The sequence below is a fragment of the Furipterus horrens genome, unplaced genomic scaffold (genome assembly GCF_987537825.1).
Source record: "Furipterus horrens unplaced genomic scaffold, mFurHor1.1.pri manual_scaffold_1, whole genome shotgun sequence".
In the NCBI taxonomy this organism is placed as follows: Eukaryota; Metazoa; Chordata; class Mammalia; order Chiroptera; family Furipteridae; genus Furipterus; species Furipterus horrens.
Window position 1 is genome coordinate 197,554,962 of NW_028327171.1, and position 27,897 is coordinate 197,582,858.

Sequence of the window (27,897 nt, forward strand, 5' to 3'; positions counted from 1 at the left end):
AAATGATGCTAGTGATTTAGAAATTAAATGAGTGGTTTATTTTTTGATAAGGATTGCTTTTAAGTCTGAAATCAAAGGTGATTTCCTCACTTTCCTATTTTAAATGCTTACTTTATTTCTTTTATTGCATTTATAATTTGAAATTATCTTGTTTATTTACTTCCTTATGTTATTTATTAATTCATTAAATTAAAGTCGACTATTCCAAAATAAAAGTCACTGTTTTGAAACTGATAAAATAAAGATGATGGGTTACTCCATGTTCTATAAAACCGGGTGTCAGTAGATGAGAGAACAAACAGCATTCTCTAATGGGGTTAGGCAAGCGCTTAGCTCAGTCCTGGGACGGCTTCCTGATTCCATGAGAGCAGCTCATCATTTTAGCACCATGTACAGGGACTCTCTGCATAGCCTTTAGTTTGAAAAAAGGATTCCATTACTTAAAAACAGAGACTTTGGGTAGGGAGTTAGAACTCCACCGTTCTGGAAAATTTGGAGCAAAAAATAGCTGAAATTATTTTGCATTCTAAATTATAATTTTTTCTATCAAAGTCAATATGTTATATGTACTATTAATACTTTTGTAGTATAATAACAGAATTATTTCTGCCTCAATTTTAAAGATTTAAGCAATTACACTTTTTTAGAATTTTAGGGAAAATGAAACACTAATGCTTCTAGAATTAGAAAATCTTTGCCTTTTGGTTATATAAAAAATTAAAAGTTAAACCTGAGGTTTCAGAATTTTAGCATCTTTGGATTCAAAGATTTCTTCTCCCATTGTGTTAATCCTAGATTTGCATTTAATTTTTTCCTATAAGAGAGCAGATGAAAACATGGTTAGTGTTTCCTCCCTTTCCAGGTTGCATTTTATCTTGAGTAGATTTAAAACCAGATTAGCTGTAATAGGATTCCAGGATGTGGGCAGAGGTCTATTTGTCTCGGATGATGTCTCTTGCAATCAGCTCCTTCATTATTTCATTGGTACCACCATAGATTGGCTGAACTCGGGCATCCACGTAAGCTCTGGATAATTCGGAAGATGATAGAAGAATAAATAAAAGATATTAGAAATTATAAATGCCGTGTCACCATACAACTGTTAATTAATTTAAAGTATTCACTTAATAAAATCCAAGCAATAAAAGTTGTTCATAATTACTTTTTTCCCAGTATGGTATTCATCTTCAATTAGTATAATTACAAAATCCTATTAAAAGTAATCATCTGTATAGCTTTGTTTTAGTTTCCTTGAAGAGATTATAAATTCAAATAACATTTATAAGTTTGTTTTATCTGACTTAATTTTGTAAAATTCAGCACATATAATAGCATTCTTTAAAAAGGCCATTTAGAAAATGTATCCATTTCTAAATGGAAACAATGTTTTAATTTTTTGTTCTCTTTTATGATTCTTAAAAAAGTTGAAATCCACTGGTTTTGTAGAAAACAAAAGAGAAAAGAAAGTACATATTTTCTAACATCCCTTTAGATTCCTACCACCACTGCTGCCATCAGGGGGTATAAATTGATGCTTTAGAAAATATTACTTCCCACAAAGTTAACAAGTAACTTATTTTTTGGAAATGGTTAATAGTTACTCCAGTAATGTATGAGGTTACAATACTGAGGGCTGAGTCCACCAGCACACAAAAAAAAGTTATAAAAATTTACTTTTGGTAGCAATGATAGTAACAATGACACTGTTTTTACCTTTTCTCATCTCACTTTATCCTCTCAGTTCTGGGCTTAGGGAGGATAAATATTATATTGTTTTTCAGGTAAAGGAATTGAGGTACAGAGAAGTTAGTACATTTACTCATTAATAGTTGCTATTTGATGGTCAAATAGATAATTGGCAAACTAGGATGGGAAGGTAGGTATCCTGACACCTTGGCAAGTATTCCTTTCATTATATCATATTTTCATTGACCCAGGCATGTAGGACTTTCCTAGGAGACAAATTCAAAGGCATTTCTTTTTCAAACATAAAATCTTTTTGTTTGTTTTTTTTTTAATTGAGTTTTTGAGATGAATTAAATGTGCTAGCTCTCTAAGAGCATGACCAATTCTGGACTTATCCTGTGTCATATTCATCATGGGACCTTGCAAAGAGGAAGTGCTTAGTAAATATTTACTGATTTGATTTATTTTATTACAAAGGTATGTTAGTGTCTCAATACCAACTTTCTGAAAACACTTGAAATCTAGGCACATTTGTGTTTTCAAATATATGTATTTTTTGAACAAATTCCATTGTTACCCACAAAATCCAGCCCTTCCATTTCAGTTTACTTTAGCAATCTCGGTGCTTTCAGACATTTTTTGATTGGGTAGGGCATTTTTTTTTTTCACATTACAAAAGTTCCAATGGAATTGGTAATGACAGAGTTCAGTAGACCTTTTATAGGTTACTAATTAAATTCAGTCATCAACTAAAATTAACAGAGAAAGGCAGCAGAATGAATGTTTAACCAGCCAACGATGAAGCTCTGTCTCTCAGGCTGCTCTTCCTAGCCTGGCAGAGACGTCCTGAAATGGCAAAGATTGTCTCGCTTCTCACAGGCCTCAGGCCCAGTGAGTAAGACTGAAGTAAACTCATGCTAAAGAGCAGTGACTTAAGAACAAATAAACAAATACACAAAATTAAACAAAACTTTTAAAAAGGACCTCTTTTATCTGTGAAACCAAAATTTAACAACACACACACACACACACACACACACACACACACACACACACACACAAATAATATAGCTTAACCTGAGGGTATAAGAAACATGAATAGAATGATTTTTTCCTATTAAATCAGTCTGTACACATCCACCTACTGCCTAATGTGTCTTTTTGATATTATCTATTATATTCACTCTTGTAATTTTATTAAAAAATTCCTTCCCTATGTCTTTGGAAAGAAAAACAGCAGTCTAGTTGAAAAGTTCATACAATCTTTGAACTAAAAAGCTGGCCAAGAAGGGGATTATTATTCCTGAAAGGAGATATAAGTCTTTCAGACTGAAACTGGGGATTTCAAATACTGAGCCAAAAAGCGCCAACTTTTGCTTGCCACTGGTCTGAAGGAATAGCCTCCTGAGTCATGTAAGTGGTTGACTCCTCTTCGCCTAAGACACCTTTCTTAGAACCTGAATTCAAGTGGACAGACACCCAGCCACTGCTTGTCTGCTTTCCTAGTGCAGCTATAACTGCACGCTTGAGTAAGAAAATATAAACGCCCATTATTATTTCACTTTTCTAGCATAGTGAATATTGTGAATCAATTAGTGTTGTGAGTAAAATATGAAATACACAGGGAATATTTCAGTGATGATTTAATTTGTGCTAACATCATTCAATGTTTACTTTTGATTTCACGACTATGTGAAGATAAAAGAATAAATCTGCTTTGGATTAAGGTCTGTTTGAAGTAGTTTAAAAGGATAGACCAAAATCCAAATCCAAGGTTTGATTAAAAAAAAAGAAGAAAAGAAATTGTTTAGCTACTTCATGCTTACATTCCCAAGGAAGGAAAAAGCCCTACTTATTGCTGAGTTTTTATAAAAGGTTATAATTTATATTCATCCTGTGATTAAAGTTTTATAAGCTGCCCAGTGGCTATAGAAAACTAGTAAATTATATCTATTCTGAAGCTTCTGTTCTTACTGTAACTTTAATAAAATGTTTATTTTCTTCATTAAGGACTGTAAGTGTATTAAATGTTGCCAATTATGCTTGTCACATGATACATTTGAAAGTCAATTTGGATACTTGTATGACAATTTTCACTTTAGATATCTGTATTTAGATTAGAAAAAAGTTTTTAGCTTTCTCATTTTCTCATTCAGAACTAAATTGGACTTCTCCTGACATAGCAAAAAACTTCCTTGGCAAAATTTTATAAACTGAAAATATTGCTAAATAAAAGGTAAATACATTTTCTAAAGGGATGAAGGAAAATGCCGTGGCAAGATTCCTGAGGCAGGACAGATAAATGGATAAAGAAAATGTGCTATTCCACACAATGGAATACTACTCAACCTTAAAACAGAAGGAAACTCAGCAATCTGTGGCAATCTGAAAGAACCTTGAAGACATTCTGCTAAGTGAAACAAATACTACATTGATTCCACCCGTATGAGCTATCTAAAATAGTAAAATGCATAGAATCAATGAGGTAGTTGCCAAGGGCCGAGGGGGGAGAGGAAGATGGAGTCTTACTAATCAATGAGTGTAAGATTTCAATTAAGCAAGATGAATAAGCTCTAGAGATCCATACTACAACATCGTACCTCTAGTTTATAATACTCTATAGTACACTTAAAATTTGTGAAGAGGGTATATCTTATGTTGGGTGTTCTTACCATGGTAAAATAAATTTAAAATAAAATAAAATAATTAATAGTCACTCAAATTAAAGGAAGAATAATAAATTGCAAAGATATTGCGACTTCTCTCCTTCAATAGATGAAGTACAGTAATTTTCCTCTTTCTTCACATTATCCAGAAGAGTGTAACAGAACAGCTATACTCACTTTGCAATTGGGTACTCCCACATGTATCCCCAGCCTCCATGGAGCTGCACACAATCATAAGCTACACTGTTTTGTAATTCAGAAGCCCTAGAAGAACAAAATATAACCCAGAAAAGGAACATCTGAAATAGATTTGCATGAGGTGCTTCACCATCAGGAAACAAATTATTTGTCAAATGCATACATTTATCAAACAATTAAAAACAGGTATATTGCCCTGGCTGGTGTGAATCAGTGGATTGGGCATCATCCTACAAATCCAAAGGTCACCGGTTTGATTCCTGGTCAGGGCATGTGCCTGAGTTGCAGGTTTGGTCTTAGGTCGGCATATTCGTGGAAGGCAACCAATGGATGTTTCTCTTTCACAATGATATTTCTCTTTCTCTCTTTTTCCCTCACTTCCTCCCCACCTCTAAAAAAGAATTAAAAAGTAATAGGCGTATTAGCCAACCAGAGATATAATTGTAATTGTGTATGAATTACATATGAAATAAATCTCGGGACAATTTTCACATATGAATACTTTCTTCATCAATTATATTTCTGGCTGGGTTTTTGTTACGTCTAGAAACAAAATATGGAAAGCATAGACTGTTAGATTTTGGCTACTTTATGCCTGCAAAGGATATAGTAAAAACTTGAATTCGGTCTAATTTATTTAGATTTTCTATATGACCTAAGTGAACAGTATAATTATACAACCATCTCTTTCCTTTGCCTTTGTAATATATTTTTGTTTTCTCCAAAGATGTCACTTCCTACCTGAAGGGTGCAAGTATGAATTCAAGTAACTGTGAAAAAATTTTTTTTCAGAGTTTTCAGAAATAAACTGAAGGTAAAAGTGAAAACTTTAGGGGTATGCTACTATTGAAAGTACATGTCATCTATGTAGGAAACTGATTAAAGATGATTTGGACATTATCATCCTTGAAGTACATGTATATGGATGATAATATGAAGTATTTGAGAAATATGCTTTTCTGATCTTAGCACAATAACTGCAACTATCATTAACATCTATATGATAATTGGAAGGGATATTATTTATTTTAACATAAAAATAAGTTAGTTCAAAATTATTTTCAACTTATTTTTCAATAGAGGAAAACACAGCAAAGGTAAACATGGACACACTTTCCTATAAAAAATAATTTTTAACTCAACCCAAGAAATAAAATAACAATGTCTTGTAATAATTAACAGATAAGGCTCAAGGGCAATGATAGTTGGAATTCTATAACTTTTTGCATTTGGCATATATTAATATTTTAGTGAAATATTTACTAGGCTATAACTAGTTGCTTCCTCTGCTTCAATATGAAATACCAGTATGTCTATAAACCTGGTGTTTTCAAGAACAATGAAGTCCGCAGTTATCTAAATATCTCTTTTTCCAAAAAGATCGTATCTAAAATTGGTTTTCCACTTTTTAAACTAGTCAAAGAACTTGCTGTAAATGTAAATATAAAATGTCACCCCCTCAAAAATGTCACCCCCAAAAAGTGCAAGTTCCTAGTAATTCCCCATGAATCTCACCCTGGCAATTTTTTTTATTCTGGAATCATTACATAAAGCACTATTCTGCATATTTTCCCATTTGACTTCTGATTAAATTGAACAAAAGTTAATGAATAATGACAGGAATTTTTTTCTAGGTTATTTTTGGGCTAATGAGATGTGAGAATGCTTGCTTTTAAAACAGAGGAAACCAAACCCACATCCAGAATCTGATTTAAACTGTGTTCTTGCATCTTCAAATACACAAAAGCCAATAGGAGCCCTTTATTTATTTTTTCAATTAACTCATCTTTAATACTATTGCTCATCATCTTTAATACACATGACAATCTTTCTGAACTTAATGGGACATTTTATTTCCTCTTTTTTAATAGAGCATATGCAACTTTTGATTGGATAGTCAATTCTTCAGAAAATTTTCTTTGATCTGAAAAACACCTTAAATAGGAAAATCCTGTCCAAGCCACTTATTTCACAAATAACAAAATGTTTCCTCAGAGAGAATTAAATTTAATTCTAGTTATTTAATGGAAGAATTGGGACTACTTCAGGACTCTAAGTTTTACTGTAAATGTTTGGTCTCACTATACTGTCACTCTGCAGATAATCTGAAGTTAAACTTAATTGGATGAACTAATCAGTCATTCTACTTCAGTCTCTTAATATTTTATTTTGAATGGCATGCTAAAAGTTAGATACCAACTTGAGTAATTTTTAGCACATTATAAATAGGATTAATGAGACCCTTCAGCATTTTTTAAAAAGTTGGTTCTTGCTGCTAGTTTTCATTTACACAGCCTTCTTCCTTTAAGACCCTTGAGGCTGAGTTTAAAGTTGGAAGAATTCGATCCCAGTCTCTGCAAACACCACATTTTAACGGCAGGGGCACACATACCAGTACTTCGCCATGGAAGCAGTGGCGGAGTCCAGACGTCTTGCTTCATGTAGCTGCAGACAGCTGTCCACAAAAGCTCTGGTTACACAGATGTGAGTTTTTAATTCTGCGAGCTTATGTTGCACCGTCTTAAGTTTAAAGGGAATGAAAGATAAAAATGAGCACGGCAGAAGAGCACGTTTTGAGTCTCCTAGCACTGCAAAAGTTACATAATAAAAGATTTTCCGAGAAAACAAAAGTGGAGTTAGTTACTAGGTTTTCTTTTTTTCTCCCGAAAACAAGCCTATGTTAACGAAAGAGCTTCAATTTAAAATCTGCAGTATTTAATTGCTAAGAAAACTTGTACTAAAAGAAAAGAGGCAAAAATAAAGCCATAAGTATCTCATGTTTTAGATGCAAAAATTTAGACCATTTAGGGACCCTTCCTGAAAAACACCATGAATGATGGATGAGCGCCACCTCGTGGCACAGTCCTTTAGCTACAACTCTGGAAAAGGTATCTTCCTCCGGAATCGAAATCCATGACATTTTCTCCGTTGATTAAATTAAGTAATCACATCTCTCAATTCTGCTTCTTAGTCTTGGGATAAAGGAACAAAGTAACAAGCTTGGATGACAGCATAAAAATGTCATATCGCCAAGTGTTTAATCGAGATCTGTAGAATGCAGTGGAGTAACAGAATCGAGATCTCAACAGGTGAAGAGTCCAGTACCCCCACCCGCTGCTGCCTCTTTCCACCCTGCTTCTCATTCTTCTCAACAGCCTGTCCAGCAGAGTGTCTAACTTGAACTGAATGGTCTGGAACTGTCGATGCTAATATACCTATATACTCCCTCCTGCTGGCTCCAGACAACCAGCAGTATTCTTTCTACCCTGACCCTTCTCAGTCCTCAACTGCTCCCACTTCAGTCACATTTTCTGGCATTCCGACTCTTAGCTCTCACAGCGTGAACTTGTAAGTTTACGTGTGGTCTCAGTAGCGGGGGGTGAAACCTCTTTCAGAAACTGGCTTTGGTTTGAAATACTGGCTTTCCACTTTGGGTAACCTACCAAAATACACCACATTAATTGACCTCTTAGGTCCAAGGCCCAGCTATATAGCCAGCTGGCTCTACCTTTCGTATGGAAATTCAGAGAGAAATAGAGTTCTGATCATTGTGCTGTGGAATACTTGAGCAAGACCTTCGCCATGGCTAATAGAAGGAATGGAAGTTAGTGACAAAGGTGATTTGGTGGGACTTAAACTAGACATTGAGTGTACCCCGCCGATACAGTGGCAAGTCCAAAGCTTTGACCGAGTTCTCAAAAGAAGGTCTGGGGCCCAGATTCTCAGAGGATGCTGGCCTATCTTTACTACTGGTTACAGCAATTCTCAAACCACAAAACCAAACCTCTCAGTATCATCGTGGTGGGGAAAGTGTGGGTACTTTCATTTCTGGAAGAGAGTAGAAAAGGAGTATAAGACGGCCCGGGGCCAGGCAGGATCAGGGTGTGTCACGTGGAGTAGGTGCTCTGGACAGATTCCTTGGAAGTGTACCCACATGACCGCTGTGCCGCGGAAAAGCCCGACAGACCGCACTTCCCTTGGCTTTACACCGTCCTGTTCCAGAAACACACAGTGTGACTGGCATCTAATGATTCCAAAACCAAGCGGCGGGAAGACTGATGCCACTCTTTGCCCACCTGTATATCTTGGCCTCTAAATCAGAACATGCTGGGTTACACAAAAAGCTTCTTCTCTTCTTTTCCTTTCTCTTACTTTTTCTATCTCCCTTCCCATTCATTTAATTAGGCCAAATCCCTAACCTTTAATCAGCACCAAATTTCCACTCCCACCCCATATATCCAGATGTACTCAAAGAACATCTAAAGATGGAACAAGCAATGAAAAAAAAAAGGGGGGGGGGTACTCTTCCATACATCGAAAACAGATGATATACATTCCACGAAAACACCTGAAACTCAGTTCTGAGCCTACTTCCGGTTTAGGTCAATGACCCTTCCTTTGGAAAAAAGTCTCAAGATACTTTTGAACCAGCCTCACCCCCGTGGATGGCACATTTGAGAATTTATGCGCTCTTCATAGGAGAGAATCAAGATCTCTAAGTCCAATTCTCTTTCATGAGAGCTGTTCCAATGGGAATGCTGGGAAGGCTTAAGTTGAATTTCAGACCAGGATGGGCCCATTTAGAATTCTTGGGTCAGCACATTTAGTGAGGTCCAGAGGTCTGAAGGAACCCATGTCTCCAAGAGTACATAATTTACTCCCTGGAGATAAAGAGATTAAATATTTACATATTCTTGGCATTGAGTTGGGTGTTACTATGCAGATTTGGTCTTTGCTCTTCACTGCAGACACGACGCCATACTTCTAGAAATTATTCTCTAATGAATGGCAGCTATTTATTGGACCGCACATTATTAGCAAGGTGCTTTTGTGAATGATCAACATGCTCACAGCAGTGCATTTTAACATTCATTAACATTCACTAGATAATATTGCAGCTAACATTTAAAAAAAATTTTCCCTGAAGTTACTAAGTAGACCAGATAACCAGATAGAGTCTCTTTTAGAGTTTAGAATGACAGAATTCTTAGAATCACAGAACTGTGGAACTGGAAGACACGTTGGAAAGTTATCTAGCTCAGTAATCCATTTAAACAACACCATTAACTAATGGTGCATGGTCATACATTATGCCTGAAATATAAAAATACAACATCTTAGTGCTGTCATTTACTTTTATAATTAATTAATCCTAAACTTGAAGCCTGAAGAACTGGATATTTCCTTTATGAGGAATGTAAGAAAGAAGTGTTATTTTTTCCCCACTCCTATTTCTTTTCTAATACTTGTGTCCTAAGAATTGAAAACACCTGGGAAATAACTACAGCTTGTATTAGAAAAAACACAGAATGTTCACTTCATTGAACAGGGGTGAACATAGGTGAAGGGAAGGAAAAAGAGAAACGTTGATCTGCCTTAAATTTCTGGGTAACAAATCTAGTGTCTGAGTTAAGAATGTAGGTTCTGGAGTTAGGATATCTATGTATTCTTGGGCAAGTTACTTAACCTTTCTATGCTTCAATCTCCTTATCTGTAAAATAAGGATACATATAATAGCTATTACATAGAGTTGCTGTGAAAAAAATTAGACAATTCACTTAGCAGTGTTTGGCACATATGCACAATGCAAAATAATGATAAATGACAGCATTATCATTATTTAATATCTGAATTTTGCAGTTTATTGTCTATTCCATGGAAAATCATAAGACTTAACATTAAATATTGGATGTATAAATATAAAGAAACGGAAATCTAATAAGTACTTAAGTATGGTAGGTCTCCATCTTAAAAAGAAAATAAATTTTTTTGTGAAACACATCCAGATGATTAGAAACAAACACCATGTTAAAAGTTCAAAGATAAAAAAAGAGAAAGAAAACTGAATTGTTATACAGCCATAAAGTGACGCTTGGCTAAATATAACATGGCATTTAAAGGTCTTCTATTTCAATTTAATAACTAGAACTGTAGTGCATCCAGGTCTAGAATAGGGTGTAGGCACATATTGGTCATTCATCTTCTCTGAATACATTAAATTCCTAGATTGAATATTAAAATATTATTCAAAGATACTTATCTAGATAAAACAGGAAGATTAGAAGAAATATCTTAGAAATCTCAAAACATACATTTACTTGGAAAACAGTATTACTCATGGTAATTAACATACCGGTGGAAGTATGTTACTGCCACCTAGTGAAACTTTAGTAAACTACCTCTGAAAGAAGGCAACCAAAAATTGGAACCTGCTTTGCAAGGGATTAAAACTATGTTTTTATTAACACACACACACACACTCAATTTCCCTCACATTTAATGTCTAGAAAGTGCCAAACCACATTCAACATTTTGAGCTATACAATCTGGGTAATATTATAGTCATCTTGGTTGTGATTTAATATGAATTCCATAAACACAGGAATTGTATATTTTCAAGGGGATGAAAAATATGTCTTTTTGGTTCAGTTTTTACATTATTCAAAACAGATCTAAATGCATGAGTGTTTAAATAAATATTTTCTGATGTGAAAGTGGTGGTGGCTGGATTTCAGAAGCAAGTGATACTGATTCCACTTGGGGTACAGCTGGGAAAGTCACAGGGTGACACCAAGTGGTATCACTCCCTTTATGTTGCTAGAGGCCTACAGCAGGTACTTCCAGAGTCATACCTACAACATTACACCTGAGCACACAACCTTTAGAAGGCAAACAATACGTATTTGTTCTGTGAAACAAAGGAATGAATCATGTATGTCAGTATTTTTCAGTGGGAGACTATTGGCATTTTGAGGGAGACAATTATTGTCATCCAAGGTGATCTCTGAATTACAGAACGTTTAACATCACTGGCCTCCAGGGCTTACATCTCCAGTCTCTGCACCATCTTCCCTGACCTTTCTTCCCTGACCTTTCTAAACACCCGGGGGTGGGAAGAGCAGTCATTGAGAATCAGTGTAAATCAGTGAACATAAATGAAAGGATAGATAATGTATAATATCTAGAGAGGTCAAAGCATACTATTTTTTAAAATGTTTTCTTGGCTAGGTGTGTGCCCCATTTTTATAGATTCAGAAGAACTGTAATTAGAACTGTTTATGTCAATGAGAAAGTTAGGATGTAAAGAACTTTTTCAGAATGGGAAAAGTTAACTTGATGAATGTATAGCTAGTAAATAAGTCCCAAAGTGACGTGAAGTTGGTCCAGACCAGGAGCAGGAGTTGATAAAAAAGGCTGCCTTTACCGGGACAAAATAGAGGAAGACATTACGTAAGGAGCAGGGAGCTAATTTAATGAACGCTCACTTTGCCAGACAACATTCTGAGCACTTAGTGTGTATTACATCATCTGTTCCTCATGGTAACTCCCTGAGGTGATATTGTTCACATTTTACAAATGAGGAAATATTACTGAGAGGGGCGATGCAACTTGCCTAGACCACAGATATGCAAGTAGCTGTGCTAGGATTCCAGCCACAACTGAACTTAATGTCTGTAATGCTCGTTCTGTAAAACCAGCAAGAGTCTCCTCCCTCCTTTTCCCTTCAACAAGCCTTTCAGCCAAGTCATTCTACTTAACATTTTTCAGGTAGATTTCCAAATCCAGGTTCTTTTGCTGGCGAAATGTTTCACCAACTTGACGACTGCATTTTGTATAAACTGTTCCTTCATTTAAGGTGACGCTAGGTCTAAAATTTGATCGGCATATTTAGTGATTGGGCTAAGTTCTTCTGAAAATACCTTACATTACCTGGCAAAACCCAAACTTCATTTAATACCATCATCCACTTTCTCTGCACTTCAACCTAGACAGCTAAATCCTTCTAGAAAAGCTGATACACAACAGTGGAAGGTACCCCTACAAATTCATGATCAATAACTTCTGGGTCCTCAATACTGCTAGCAGGCTTATCATGATCCACTGGTAGGTACAGTCTCTCGCTGCAGAGGGTATTTCAAACCTCCAATTAACATTCACAGCCGACTCAGGAAAGAGCTGCCTGCCATCAGTGTATCGTTACTTCCTCATTTCCATTCACTCCTCTGCTCGCTCCGCTCTGGCGCCACGCCCACCCCAGTCCTTTGAGGGCGCTGACTAAATCACCTTTGTATCACGATGTGCATTGGGCACTCTTTGACCTTCCTCTTAATTTTCCCTTCAAGCAGCTTTGGCCCCACTTCCTCCTGCTTGAACTTCTCTTTTCCTTTGGCGTCTGTGACACTTGCCTGCTTTGCTTTCTCCTTTTTTAGGTGTTCATTCTCTGTTACCTTTGTAGGCTCCTCCTGCCCTATTCCACCTTGAAATTTTGTCTCCCACCCTCCCCCTCAGGATTCTGTCCTAGGATCTCTTCTTGTCTTACTGTCTCCTTCCTCTTCCTCCGTGATCTCACCCATGTCCACGGATTCTAACACCACCTCAGTGACATTTACTCCATATTTATGCTTAGCCTAGACTCATTTCAGAAGGGTAAACTGATACCGTCTAACACTAAACCATGCCGACACGCTTACCTGTATATGTGCAACTGTTTTCCCGAAAGCTTTTCGTTCTTTAACGTAGCTCCTGGTTTCTTCAAACATGAATTCACTGGCTGAAACTGCTAACTCGGCAATCAAAAGCCTTTCCTGTAACCCAAAAATTAGGCCTTGAACATTATTCTAATTACACAAGTGATTTTCACATGATTTCAATGATAACCCCATAAATAATCTTTATAAAACTCCAATTAATTTAACTCTTTATAAAAAGGCTCCTACAGAGATTTCTAAGAATATTTTGACATATCTGTAATAACTTCCTAAAGCAAATCCTTTATGATTGATTGTCTCTACTATATATAGATATATGTGTAATTTATTAAATTCCCTCCTCTCTTGACTCATTTATGAGAAAAGAAATTCTGAAGTTGTTGATTTTTACTTATTGATTTCTGCACAGCACATGTCCTGCAATATCTGTGGAAGACAACATTTTAAAGTGCATAGGTTAAATTCTGCCTGTTAGTGTAAAGGTATTCACAGTTAGTTCAATTTTATCTTGCTGGTGATTTTCATATTCCATTTATTTTTTTTTCTTTTTAAGATTTTATTTACTCATTTCTAGAGAGAGGGGACAGAGAAAGAGAGGGAGAGAAACATGATGTGCTCTTGCACGCCCCCAACCTGAGACCTGGGGGGCCTGGCCAACAACCGAGGCATGTGTCTTGACAGGGAATCAAACTGCTGACCTTTTGGTTTGTGGGACAATGCTCAGCCCACTGAGCCACCCAGTCAGGGCTCATATTCCATTTCTGTGCCAGTGTTCCTAGCCATGCTGTGGCAGTTTCTAGGCAGGTACAGTCTCTTATGCTGGCAGGTAAGGCTCAATGATCACTTAGCAACCACACGCCAAAAAAAAAAAAGATGTGAAAACTGACCCTATGTGGTTAAACTATTTAGTCTGAACAGTTTTTCCCTTTGATTCCCAGGTATTATTAAAAAACCAAAAAACACCCTGGCTGCTGTGGCTCAGTGGACTGAGCGTCGGCCCGCGAACCAAGTGTCGCTGGTTCGATTCCCAGTCAGGGCACATGACTTGGGGGCGCACGTGAGAGGCAACCACACAGTGATGTTTCTCTCCCTCTCTTTCTCCTTTCCCCTTGCTCTAAAAATAAATAAATAAACAAAACAACAAACAAATAATTAATTAATTAAAACAAAAACCAGCCAGATGTTTTGGCTGATATTTCCTTACAAAAAGATAATTCTTGACTTGTGATTCAGAAGCTAGGATTGTCCCAAGAAGGAATCACAGAACTGAAATACCTATTCTCCCTACTGAAAAGTTTGACTGAATATCCCCCAGTTCAGTTATTTACTTATTTACCCTACAACTATTTTTTTACAACTTTGTTATTGTCAAATGATTGTCTATATCACAAGTTTTGTATGCATGGGTTTATGCAGTTCTATGTTACCTTATTCTATCTATTATCTAATCAAAAGACAGAACCTTTAATACTGCTCACCTGTGGAAGCTCCTGCATGAGGTAGTAGAAGCCTTTGTTCTCTTCTCCCAGTAGGGCACCAGCTGGCAACCGGACATCTTCAAAGAACAATTCTGCAGTGTCCTAAGAGGGCATACAATTATGTACAGCATTATCTCACCTAAATCTCACAAGACCCTGGGAAGGAGATTATTTCCACTTAAGGAAACAAAACAGAACAAAACAAAACAAAACTGGGAGCCAAACTGGAGTGGTTAATGAACACAACAACCAGGAAGGGCTAAACCAGGGATTACAAACCCAGGTTCATCTGATCCAGAACTTCTGGTTTTTCCACTATACCAACTATCATTCTAGCTCCAATATTGTCTGGATTTTTAGATACTGAGAACTAAGGATTTCTAATGCATATTAAGTAAAATGTTTTTTCTTTTTAATAACTAAAAAATTACCAAGTAATTACTAAACAATAGAAAAAATATTTTGTTTCTACTTCATAATTTTCTTTAATCAAGTTTATAAACAGAGGGCCCATTACCATTTAATTAATGTTACCATTCTAAAGCAGATATTTAAAACATCTTAATTCACTTTCATTGCCACCAGAGATACAATGGCATGAATAGTGGTGTAAATTTCCATTATCATTTCTGAAAAGCATATTTTTTTAGGAATTCAGCATTGGGAAGTATGATTGTGCTCTGTGTAGTTCTGTATACAATATAAGGCGTAATTAAGTATTCAATTATTTATAAACAATAACTTAATACTAAAAATTGAGTAAACTCAATTATTACCCGAATATGATTTATATTATGACTTACCTGAGCTTTTAGTCCCATTTTATGTAGCTTTCGTCCCTTGATAAATCCTTTCATTCCATTTTCCACCAGAAAAAGGCTAATGCCATGAGCAGGAGAGCGAGCTTCACGATTTGTGACTGCTACTACGATCACAACGTCACTTAGCCACCCGTTCGTAATGAACACCTGAAAACCACAAGCATACTGTGATGCTCCCCAATAATCCAAGTTCATGTGCAAGTCATGACTGGTTTATGACTTCTGGTCAAGAAGAGTAAACCAGATAAGGCATGTTTTATAACTCTCTATATAGTCTATCATAGCATCTGAAGCATTAATTATTTAAACATAAGGTTACTAAAGTGTAAAAGAAAAATAACCCAATGCTTCAAAGAATGAAGCCTATGCAGGTTTTACAGAAAATGAACATCTTTTCTTCACACTCAGTCAACAACAAATATATTTACTGAGTACATACCAGACACAATTTTAGGTAAATAAAAACCTCTCCTATCAGTGATATTAGATTTTAAGGAATATATTTACTCTTGAGGCTTCCAATTTTATTAGTGGGTAGATGTGACTCTGAGAAGAACTGAAGGGCTCTCAAATTCTTTCAAAGATATCTTCCTCTCCTAAGACCGTCTGAAACTCTTCATGATAGTTACAAGAAAGTGTTTTCCCCAGTTTTTCATCAACATCAAATTTATAAACTTATTGTTTGTTCCATATTCGGACAATGTGAGCCTTAACTTCTCCTTTTCTGGTTTGATGAGGACTGTTTGGAATCTAAAATAATATTTTCTATATTAGTGAGGGGGCTTGCAAAATGGAACATAGAAATGAAATAGATCTGATGTAATATAAAAGTTGCAAAATTCTAATTTTTGGTAAAACACAACAACTCAATTCCTACGTGAGCTCATACAATCTCAGGTCCTGTGAGAGTCACTCTTGATATGCGAGAGCCAATTACCAGTCACCTTTGAGACACCATTGCCATGGTATGACCATGGAGAGAAGGGCTGTGGAAGCCCCTCTTTACACACCTTGCTGCCATTAAGAATCCAGTCACTTCCATCCTTTTTGGCATTTGTTCTTACTCCTTGCAAATCACTGGAATTGAAAAAAAGAATAAAAATTTCATTAATGAATGAAAATTGAGTCATGCCAATGTTGTTAGGTACGTGTAAATAGGATATGATAATTTAAACTGCTTACACCATTATAACATTGATCTTTAATAGTAGGAATGCTCACACAAATGCACTAAAAATTATATCTAATGTATTATATTTTAAATCATTTACATCATACAAATAAATATATGATTTAAGATTACTTAAGCTAGCCAGATATTATAGAGCATAACAAGGCCCAGCTAGCATTCAAGACCCCAATATTGGATTCAGATGATTTTTCAAGGCCTACTATATCCCTGAGATCATTTGCCATGTGTACTTACCTGCCTCTATTCACGTGGGTTCCTTCCCCTAGCTCTACTGATCAAAAGCTTAGCTATTTAAAAGACTGTGTTTCAAATGTCACTTCCTCTTAAAGCAGATTATTTTTCTAAATGTAAAATAATTTCTATTTTTAATAATATAAACAAATATTCATAATAAAACATAAAAAATACAGGCAATATTCTAGACAAAGCAGAAAATAATTTAATAAATATTTTGCCTCCTGGAATGACCATTTAAAAAATATATTCTTTCAGTATTTCTCCATGGAAACAGATGCACACATATATAGATTTTTATAAAAATGGAAGCATACATATGATTTTGACTTCTAAATAACAGCCAATATTTTTCTATAAGATAAATTTCACCCTATGGATTTATAATGATTAAAACAAACAAACAAACAATTTCCTATTGTTGAACATTTAGGTAGCTTCCAGTCAAAATATCCTATAAAGACTAATGGCCCCCAAAGATTATAGGTCCTGGTCCCTGGAAACTGCAGATGTAACCTTATACAGAAAAAAGGTCTTGCAGATGTGTAACTTGAAATATGGAGATTATTTTGAATCATCTAATGGATCCTAAATGCAATCACAGATGTTCTTAGGAGAAAGAGGCACAGCAAGATTACACAGACAGAAGAGGAGGAGCCATGTGACCACAGAAGCAGAAATTAGAGTGATGAGATCTCAAGCAAGGGATGCCATGAGCCACCAGGAAACGGAAGAGGCAAGACACGGATTCTCTGTACATAAGCATCACCCTACCTCTACATTTTATAGAGATTATTATGAAAGCCAAATAAGAAAATCAATATGAAAGCAATATAATGTGACAGATACCGTGTCACTCCCGAGTCGGACTGCACAACCATTCTCGGCGGTGCAGATAGACTCTTAAGAAGCTACACCATCGTCTCTCGAGACGGACGGCTGCCGACGACGACGACATAATGGAGTCTCCTATGTATGTGGAAGGGAAAGAAGCCCTGGATCTTTTCCAGCAGACTCAACCTTTTTCTGTGAAGGCCAAATCAAAGCCAGAAAACAGCGTGGCCAAGCCATTTCTGAAAGCAGGTGAAATGAACCATGTCCCATCTTCTTTATTCTTTCCCTCCCATAGGCTTTTTCTTTCTTTCTTTTTTAAAGATTTGATTTATTTCTTTTTAGAGAGAGAGGAGAAAGGAGGGAGAAAGAGAGTGAGAAAACCATTGATGTGCGAGAGAAACATCACATCGATTGGTTGCCTCTCTCAAGTTCCCAACTGGGGACCCAGTCTGCAACCCAGGCTTGCGCGCTGACTGGGAATCAACCGGCGGCACTCAGTCTGCAGGCTGGCACTCGGTCCACTGAGCCACACCAGCCAGGACCATATGCTTTTGCTTTATTTCTCCCTGTAATGCCTCAAAACTCTAATCTTGCTCACATGCGGCTTTTCTACATTTTTGCATTCACTTACCCACATGGCCCCTTTTCTTGTCCCTAAATATTGAACTGATTGGCTATCTTTCTGTTACTCCCACCAAACTTCCCCAAAAATCTAACCCCTTTTTTCCCCCATTCTTATTCTCTTTCTTTCATAAATACATAAGCACAGATGAGGACAGAGAATTTAAATAAATAAAAATCAAGCAAGCCTTTGTTTGTGTGAGTGTAGTTGGAGACACATCAAGTTCTCTCATTATCCTGTTGCCTCTAGGTCAGAGCTAACATTCAGTTGGCTGGAACTGGAACATATAGATTATGACGAGTCAGAATGCCGGGCTGCCAGCCAGTTATCTTAGAGAATTATCTTAAAAGCAAAGAAAGAAGATTAAGTTCCTACCTCTTTTACATCACATTTTTAGGCAAAAGAAGTAAGCAAGAACCTTTTACTTTAGCAAAATTAAGTATCAATATTGGCCTGTAATTATAGATTTATATCTGGGAAAGATAAATACAATTTAAGCATATTGCCAGATGACCCTATGAAAATTAAGATGTTTAAAAATAAACAGCACTATCAAAAGAGAACATTTAAAGTATTAGGGCCTGATCTTTGCAGAAACAAGCATTAGATTTTTAATTCTGCTTTGCCATATCCTTTAGGTCTTCCGCTACATTGCCTATTTCTCATTGGCCTATAAGTTGCTGTTCTCTTTAGCATAAGTCATTTCCCTTACCACGCTGGCTTGTCTAACTACTGTCCCCTCTCTGCACGTCCTTTCACCACCAACTCTGAAAAAGAGTAGTCTGTATCCTCTGTCTGTTTTCTCAATACCCATTATCACTCCTTCCAAAGTTACTTCTGCCCTCCCTCTCCACTTGAAATCACCACCAGAAGGTCACCAGGAGCCTGCCATGACATTTTCTCAACTCTTAACCTCCTTGTGGCCTTGATATTATTCACTCCTCACTGCTCTCCTGTCGCCTTTTCAAACTCACTTCCACTTGTGCTCAGGACGGAAACATCTAGATTTTCTTCACACTCAATCCTTCTGTCTCTGTTGACACATTTTTTGGGGAAATACACGTTCAAGGGAAATGCAATACTCAAGCTTTCCACCCTTTCACTTTACTTCCTTGAAATCCGGTCCCACCATGTGGACGGTCTCACCCCATTCTTGAATAACTAGTTATTTCTCATTCATCAGATCTCAGTGTGAATATCACCACTTCTCAGAGGCTTTCTCTGGCACTCACATCTAAATTCATTTTTCCCTTCCCTACCAAACACCCATGCACCATTAGTCTCTACCAGCATAGTCCATAGTCCATTGTTTTCTTCATAGTACTTACCACGACTTATAATTGTGAACATGTTTACTTGTTTCTTGTCATTCTCCTTAATAAGCATTTAGGCTGTATCTGTTTTGTTCATCGCTGTATACATGGCACACTGACGGGTCTTACTAAGTGTCAAATGACTGAATAAACAAACTTGCTCAGTTTTATGAATGGCTTTTAAAACCTATACCAAGCCCTGGATGGTGTGGCTCAGTGGACTGAGCACTGGCTTGCAAATGGCAGGGTCACTGGTTCAACTCCCAGTCAGGACACATGCCTGGGTTGTGGGACAGGTTCCCAGTTGGGGGCATGGCAGAGGCAACCACACATTGATGTTCCTCTTCCTCTTTTTCTCTCTCCCTTCCCCTCTCTCTAAATATAAATAAAAAGCATTAAAAAAAAAAAAGAGATCATGTCATTTAAAAAACAAAACAAAACAAAACCTACAGTTACTCCAGCATGTCTCCAGAGTCCCAAATCCGTACTGTAACAGCCTGCCAAACATTCCCTGTGCATGTCACAGCACATCTAAAATTCATCATGCCCCAATTTCAACTCATATCCTATCATTTTTATTTGCATTACCCTATGTAAATAAGATCTCAGACACAGCAGATATTACAACCTGCTTTATTGCTATTTGTATATAAGGCCTTATTTTCCTTTTGGAGTTTGAAGTTCCTTGAAGGTGTGAATTCTGCTGTGTGTTCATCTTTGTATTCCTCCAAGCTTATTGCTTACAGTTTTGTATAGAGCAAGTATGAGAAAAACATTTGCTGGTGGAGAATTGATTCCTAGACTTCAAAACCAATTGAATGTTCATTTACCTTCCAGCCCCCGGCTCGGTCATCGCTATGGCACCAATACATTTCCCTGCAGTCATCTGGGGGATGAAGTGCTTAATCTGTTCTTCTGAGCCATAGTTTGCAATGTAGGGCATGACGATATCTGAGTGAAGACTAAAACCTGGGCCTGTACAGTTTGAATAGGCTCTTAGGGGAAAAAAAAAAATTAAATCACAAAATAGTTATTTTGTTCTGTTTTTAGTTTCTTTGATTTTTCAATTAAAAAAACAACAACAAAATATCAAAGGTCTTAGTGTTATCACAGTAGTTTTTACTACTCTTTTAATTTCTGACTCTAATGTAATAACAGTACTCTAATACAGTTTGATGAACACAGAAAATTGAAAGATAAAATATTAATTATCTATTAATATTTTCACTTTAGCAAATTACCTTTATAATGATATATTCTAATATAGCTGTAGCTGTGATGTGAATTTTGCACTTAGCTGTGTGCTTTTTAAATTATATGAAAATAATTCTATTTTTTAAGTTGTCATAATAATAATCTTAAATAGATATAAAATATTACAAATTGCTTATGTACTATAATTCACCTTTTCATTTTCCTACTGCCAGACATTTAGACTGCTTCCAAATTTGGGGATTATGATCTAACATGATAATTTTTCCTCTACATAGCTGCTATTTTTTCTATTAAATTATTTCCTTAAGATAAATTCCTAAAAGCAGTATCCTAGATCAAAGAGCAGAAATATTTTCATTTTTATATGTATCTGTATTTTTAATCTCCAAAACATTTCCTTTTCTCCCTTACAATGCCACCAAGAGTACAGGAGTATGTCATTTTCACTGTAAACTTGTCAGTACTGGATATTGATTTTTCATTTTCACTAACTTTTGTAGATAATCACAGTAATATATCTCAGTTAATTTAATTTGCATCGAATTGGTAGTAAGGATGAACTTTTTCATCTAAAAACCTACTCGCATTTCTATTTTGCTGAATTGGTAGCTTAAATCTGTTGTCCCTTTATTAACTAAGGTCTTTATTTGTTGTTGTATTTTAAACTCTTAGTATATTTAATGAAAATATTTTTTTCCACTCTTTCATTGACTTTCAAACATCTTTTTAAAAGAGAGAAAAATAACCAAATGAGTCAATTAGAAATGAAACTATCTCTTTAATTGTCAACAGCATCTGTTTAAACAATTTAAAAGGGGATTTTCCCACCTTCCTGCATTGAAAAAATGTGCAAGACCATATGGGTGATATAAACTTCACTTTTTACACTCAATTTTCAGTCTGATAAAAAGATTAGAAAGCGTTATTTATGATCACCTCAGAAAGGTGAGCAGTGTGCTTACAAACAAAAGTCAGCTTCAAACGTCCCCATACTTACTGCTCCTCCCAAACAACAGCTGCCGAGTACAAGTCCCCACCAATGCCACCATGGCGCTCTGCAATATTGACACCAAGCAGTCCTTGTTTCCCAGCTTTTTCCCAAAGCTCCCTGCTCACTTCTCCAGCTTTCTCCCATCTGCAGATAACAAATGTTTTAAATCAGAAAAGCCCATTTCATATTATTTTTTTAAATTGATAACTGAAATCCATTAATAATCTTGTGCAGAAGTTCACTTTTAATTCAAGGTGATTGTTATTGACATCATCCATATCCTTCTGTTTGCACCTGACTATTTTATTATTTCTCCTTCTTCATGTTCTCTTTCTTACTTCTTCATCTTTGCCACTTCCCCCCACCCCACCCCGTTCCCTCTCCTTACTATTTATTGACCCTCCGAATTGTATCCACTGATATTCATGGATGTAGTTTCTCTCAGCTGATAATCTTAGGCAGCAAGCTTAGTTGCATCATCTAGTCGTGGAATTTGCCCAACCTGTCCTGTAAAGACAACTGCTATCCGCATATTTCCTTGAAGTGCTAAACTGAGGGGATAAGCACATACAACGATAATGACAAGAGCAGTCGCCATCATTAGTTTCAGTAGGGACAGCAGAAGAGCAGAAGCACTTTGCAGCAAAGCTCTGTCAAATGACCTTCTGAAAAGAGTATCTGTCTGGGTAAGATAGCACAACCTCTGCTTTTCTTTAAAAATGAGAACCACACAAGAAGGAAAGATATGGCTAGCTGGAGAGAGTTAAAGAATCTGAGAACTTTTTTGAAGTGGTAGTTAGGTATAGTTAGTAAGATACGGGGTATTTGAAGATAGTGATTAAAGGTAACTACAGATACTTCAGGACATTGTAAAGGAAAGAGTTTGATTATCATGTGTTGTTTCAGTGTGTTTTGTATACTGCCTAAAGTAGCTTTGAAAATAATTTTATTATCGACTCCGATCCATCAACTTTTAACATTTTTACTTCAAGTTCTCACCAACAGTTTTTCTGGAGTGAAATTTAAAAGACTAAAGAAATGGACCAAAAATTTTCTTAGAGTGAAGTATATAGACTACATTTCTTGTGTCCTTAAGAAGCTAATTGCTTTTCACTGAAGACTAGTTGTGTATAGCATCAGAGTTTAGCTAGTTTTGGTGAGTCTTACCGAGAAGTATTAATAAATCTTAAAGAAAGTTATTTATAAATAATTTTTCAAAACTGTTAGAAAGTATTGACATCGAGTAAATTTTGGAAACATGGCATAATCCTATTTTAATAGAAATGACAGTTTTTGGTCAATAGAGTTGGTGATCAACTCTAATCTCATCCAGTAATAAAAAATACTTTGAGGTAGCCAGTTGCCTACCAGGATTTGCATTATGTGGGCCTTTTGAACTTTATGCATTTTAATTCATTCATGAAGCAGAAAAAGAAAGAATATGGAATTGACTGATATTTTATTGCCACTTAACCAGTTTTCAAAAATATTATTCTTAGATTTATTTGTAGGTTTTCAAGTTTGTTAAATTGCAATATAACTGACATATAATATTATATTAGTTTCAGGTGTACAACATAATACTGTAACTCATTATTTGCATATATTGCAAAATGATCACCACAGTAAGTCTAGTTAACATTTGTCCCCATACATAGTTGCACATATTTTTTCTTGTGATGAGAACTTTTAAGATCAGCTTTCAAATCTGCAATACAGTAGTTACTGTAGGTAGCAGCTAGGAATGAGTAGCTGGAAGGGAAATAAAGCAGGAGCCTGGCCCTTAGAGTTTAACAAACAACTTAAAACAGGAGGCGGGAAACAAAAGAGAGACATGTCTCATTCATTGACCTAGCAGTCCTGAGCCTGGTCTGATAAGATTGCCAGGCGTTCTGAACATCACAAGCAAAACTATGATAGCGCAGGAGAGGGGGTGGGCCTTCAAAGTCTGTGTGCATCATCTCCACTAGCTGTCAAAGAAAGCTTTTGTGACTGTATTAATCTCAAGGTCTGGAGGTGGCAGGGAAGTGGAGCAGAAACCTAGAGGCTAACTAAAGTATATAACCTCTGAACCCAAACAGTTGACACCCTCGGATTAGCTGGGTGCCTGCTTGTAGCCAGGTGCTCAAGTGTATAGAACAACGTTACTAACAACGTTATTTCCTCTATACGTAGCGCATTAACACTAGTTACGTAGGGCATTCTGACTAGCTGGGTGCCTGCCTATGATTTCGTAAATAAACTTGCTATCTCATTTGCACTATATGTGTTTGTCTCTCTCTTGAATTTGTCTCTTGTGAGTGAGGCCAGAACCAAGAAACATGCTCAGGGGGTTGGGGGGTGGCTGACTTGGGTCTCTCCCTGGTAACAGTAGTATTAACCGTAGTCTTCCATGCTATACATCACATCCCCATGACTCATTTATTTTATAATTGGATATTTATACTTTTTGATCTCCTTCATATTTTTAATTGTGTGTTTTAAACTTCATTTACAAAGCTTTGAACTAGCTTGGAAATCTTGTGATCTTACAGTATTATATTGAAGACAGTAAAAAAGTGTTATAAAGCATTGAACACAATATATTTTCTATAGGACATTCAACAGCATTCTAGGAAATAGTCCATGGTATATTCTTAGTGTATATTATTTTAAAGAAAAATGTGCCACTTACTCTGCATGATGTGGAATCACTTCTTCTTGAAAAAACTTTCTTACACTTTCCCGGAAAATGTCATGCTCTGAAGAGAAGATTCTTCTAATTCCTACATCTGTTAATTTTTTAGCAGAAGGCGTTTCAAGGCGTTCCTCCCCTCCAGAATGAGAACATCTTAAAAATATGTACGTATACATTAAAAAAATTAAGTGAATTGTTACTCTTCATATCAAAATTAATGTCACTGAACAATATGGAAAAATCTTGATTTTTTTTTTTTCTCCAGAGACACTTTAGATGCAGGTAGAAAGAATCTGAAATTTGACGAACCTATTCCAATCTGAGCATCACCACTTTTGACAGGATCTACAGTACCTGGATGGGATTAAGAAGTAATTTACCCTTATTTAATGATTGTTTCAGTTTCAAATCCATAAAAAGGAAATCATGCCTAGAACTAACTGTAAGTGTGAGTTGAGGTAAAATAGTATAATCATGGCTGAATATAACTAGTCTAGTGATCAAAGTTACAGAATGTATATTCTGTAACAAATCAAACTGTAATATTAACCCTATGCTTTTAATCAACTCTTTGTTTTCTTTCTGGCCAAGTTCTTGTTACAGTTGAAAGAACCTGTTCCTGGAATGAGGAGTACATGCTGACAATAAACCACAATGAACCACAGACGATACAAGATAATATTAGAATGAGAAGAATGAGCCCAAGTGGAAACTGCATGACTCTGTTTCAGCACCCTCCCCTTGCCTGTAATCTCCTTTCTCAAGAGAAATTGCATGTCCACACTCCTCCCTCAGAATTCCCACCAATTTCCCATAAGAATCGCTGGCTTGACCAGAGATGGGAAGATGGTTTTTGAGGCATGAGCCTGCCATCTTCTCAGGTTGCCAACACCTGAAATAAAACCACTTTCCTTCTCACCAGCACCTGTCTTGAGTTTGGCTTTTGTGGAGGCAGGTAGTAGACCCTGCTGGTCATTTTTCTTGGTTTCAGTGTTGTCAATGACGTAGATTAAATTATGTAAAATTCAAATATTACAATAAAATAATACTGTTAAGTCTCCGTGTCATGTAAAATGTTTACAATAATGCAACCCTCTCCAAATTAGTATTTTACTCAAAATCATACAATTTCAAATAGGTGTATAAAATATAAGCTATGTTGATGCTATTGCTACATTATAGAGCCAATTTCGGTGTAAATTTAAACCGAAGTGCCCACCAATCTTTATAAGGATTAGTATGGAATTACTCAAGATCTTCAGAAACTGACCCTTCCCTCTCCCCTCTCCCTATACTAAGCTTAAAATGAGACTGCTGTGTAGTTCCTTTAGTTTAATGGTCTTCAGAGCTTTTCCCCTAGGGCACTCTTAAAAAGATTTTGAAAATATGTGTATCATTGTACATTTCAAGCTCACATCTAAAAAATTGTTTAATCATATATTCAAATATTGCCAAAGGATGTTTTTCTGTTTTGTATGAATTTCTGTTTGGGGTTTCTCTTCCTTAATCAGACCCTGCTTTTTAGTCTCTGTCCTGATGTTGTTGGAAAGGGGACAGGCCCAGAGTGGATCTACCTAGGGCCTGCTGGTAGCATGTGGATTCTTCACATTGGGTAGGAAGGATTTCACAAAACAAGTCTAGGTGATTTTGAGAGTATGTTATTAAAGCCAGGGACAGTGAAACAAGAAAGGGCCTCGGATAGAAGCAATAGGAGAGAGACTAGGTGGGGCTGCTTTGCTTCTCTAAAAACGTAAAGGAAATGATCCTATGAGGGGTTGTATCAGCTCACTGAGTGAGAGTCAGAGAAAAGGGGGCCTTGGGGACAGGCTCAGGGGGTTAGCCCAGGAAGAGCTGAGGCTGCCCATTGCTCCCCTGGTTGCAAGTCTCATGGGGACTTTTAGAGTTTAGGAGGTACATGCCTGAGAGGGAAGGAGAGTGGGAAGGGAAAGGTGCAGGCATGCCCCTGGGAGGGAGAGCTTGGGTTGGGTCCTTTGTTTGGAGGATTTGAAAGGCTGGGAGTTTAGGAAAGATCTTTGGGGAGGATGTCAATAGGGTATTTATCAGCTTTTCCAAGTGAGCCCTTCCAGCGTCATGGTCTCCACTGATTGGTCAGTGCCAAAGCAGGGGTCTAAACCACATGACCAGGCCAGCAATATATCAGTGGAGGAAAGGCCACGCTGGGGTGGGGGCGGGGAAGGTCGGGCCAGTTTTACCCATTGCTAGGCACCTGGGGCTTGCTCCCTGGTCACCTGTAAGTTCATCTGGCTGTAAACTGCTCCGCTGGTTTGTTTAGGTATCTGTCTCAGTTTCCCCATTCCACTCGCCTAAGAATTTTCCTAGCTTCTTAGTAATCCGCCTCTCTGACATCAAAAATTTTGAGGATCACTGTGTTATGAAGTTTGGGGAAGAGTTCAGAAAAGTAGGTCAAGTTACGGTCTCCGTGAAGCCATCCCTACCCTCAGGAATAGCAGGCATTTGTCTCCCTGGTCCCAAAGCATCTTAAGAGTAAGTATCACAATGCCGTAAGAAGGTAATTTACCTGTCCTGTTACCCTCGTTAATAGCGAATCCTCCCTGACTCCAGTTTATTCAATGAGTGCATTTTATGTCATACTGGAATTTGAAGATTCGATCTTATAAACACTACCCTAACAGCCATTGTCTGATGGGGCCTTGGCCAGGTCTCTCCTGTCCCAGGCTGTCTTCTGGGAGACACATCTGCAGGCCCGCGCGGGTGCTTTTTATAGCCCTCGGAGGCAGTGGGAGTCCCGGCCTGTCCCCTAGTTCCCTGTGGGTCGCTGCCTCCAACCACAGGAAAGCCAAAGGCAGCCCAAGCTCAGCGCCCAGGGCGTGAGCGCCCGCCCCTGCTTCTGGGGTGCACCGCAGAACCCGACCCGCTGGCGTGGGGCGGGAGAGAAAAGGTTGGGTGGTACCCGCCTTTCGGTTTTCCCAGGGTCCCAGTGGGTCCCACCCGCTCGGTCCCCACGGCCCAGCCCCGGTCCCGGGCCGCAGCTGCCACCCCTCGCGTCTGCGCCGCTCGCCAGGTTCCCACCCCCCGGAGGGGTGGGTGTCGCCGCCCAGGCAAGACGGTCTTCCAGGCCCGGACGGCTGGAGCCCCTGGCACTCACCTCGCGGACCGCGGCGGCCGCGGCGCGCACACGCCGCCCCACAAGCGCAGGGACCCGCGGAGGAGGCGTGAAGCCATGGCAGGGACAGCGAAGAGAGCGCGAAGGACGCGACTTGCTGGGCACTCCCGGCCGGGACACCCAATGGGCGGGTTGTCGGCGGGACCGTCCCACTGTGCAATCCCGCCCGCAGAACGTTACGCAGCCCCGGAGGTAAATGACGCCCCGCGCGCCCTTCGGAGCCTGGGGCCAGCGGAGGGGGGCCCCGCGCCCCTCTTACAGAGTTAAAGCGAAACCGTTTGTTCCTCTGCTCCGCGGCGTTCTTACTAGTTCTTCCAAGTGCTTGTTCTTTTGTGA

At 37.7% G+C, this 27,897-nt stretch overlaps 1 protein-coding gene across 1 annotated transcript; it reads right to left on the reverse strand.

Moving 5' to 3' along the window:
* Positions 1-27,691, reverse strand: ACADL (acyl-CoA dehydrogenase long chain). The gene is made up of 11 exons (XM_090283317.1): positions 27,544-27,691; positions 24,414-24,569; positions 21,746-21,883; positions 20,364-20,528; positions 16,349-16,415; positions 15,321-15,485; positions 14,518-14,619; positions 13,022-13,135; positions 6,943-7,070; positions 4,530-4,616; positions 1-1,026 (listed from the first exon to the last, which is right to left on the reverse strand). Exons 1-11 carry the CDS (start codon positions 27,618-27,620, stop codon positions 933-935), a joined length of 1,293 nt encoding a protein of 430 aa, XP_090139443.1. The 5' UTR covers positions 27,621-27,691; the 3' UTR covers positions 1-932.
* Between the last annotated feature and the right edge of the window lie 206 nt (positions 27,692-27,897).

Coding starts and splice junctions, on each gene's coding strand:
- ACADL (XM_090283317.1), bottom strand. CDS start 27,620: ATGGCTTCACGCCTCCTCCGCGGGTCCCTGCGCTTGTGGGGCGGCGTG. Junction 13,136..14,517: donor TCATGCAGGAGCTTCCACAG/GTGAGCAGTATT, acceptor TTTGGGTTACAG/GAAAGGCTTTTGATTGCCGA. Junction 4,617..6,942: donor GCTTCCATGGCGAAGTACTG/GTATGTGTGCCC, acceptor TTGTTCTTCTAG/GGCTTCTGAATTACAAAACA.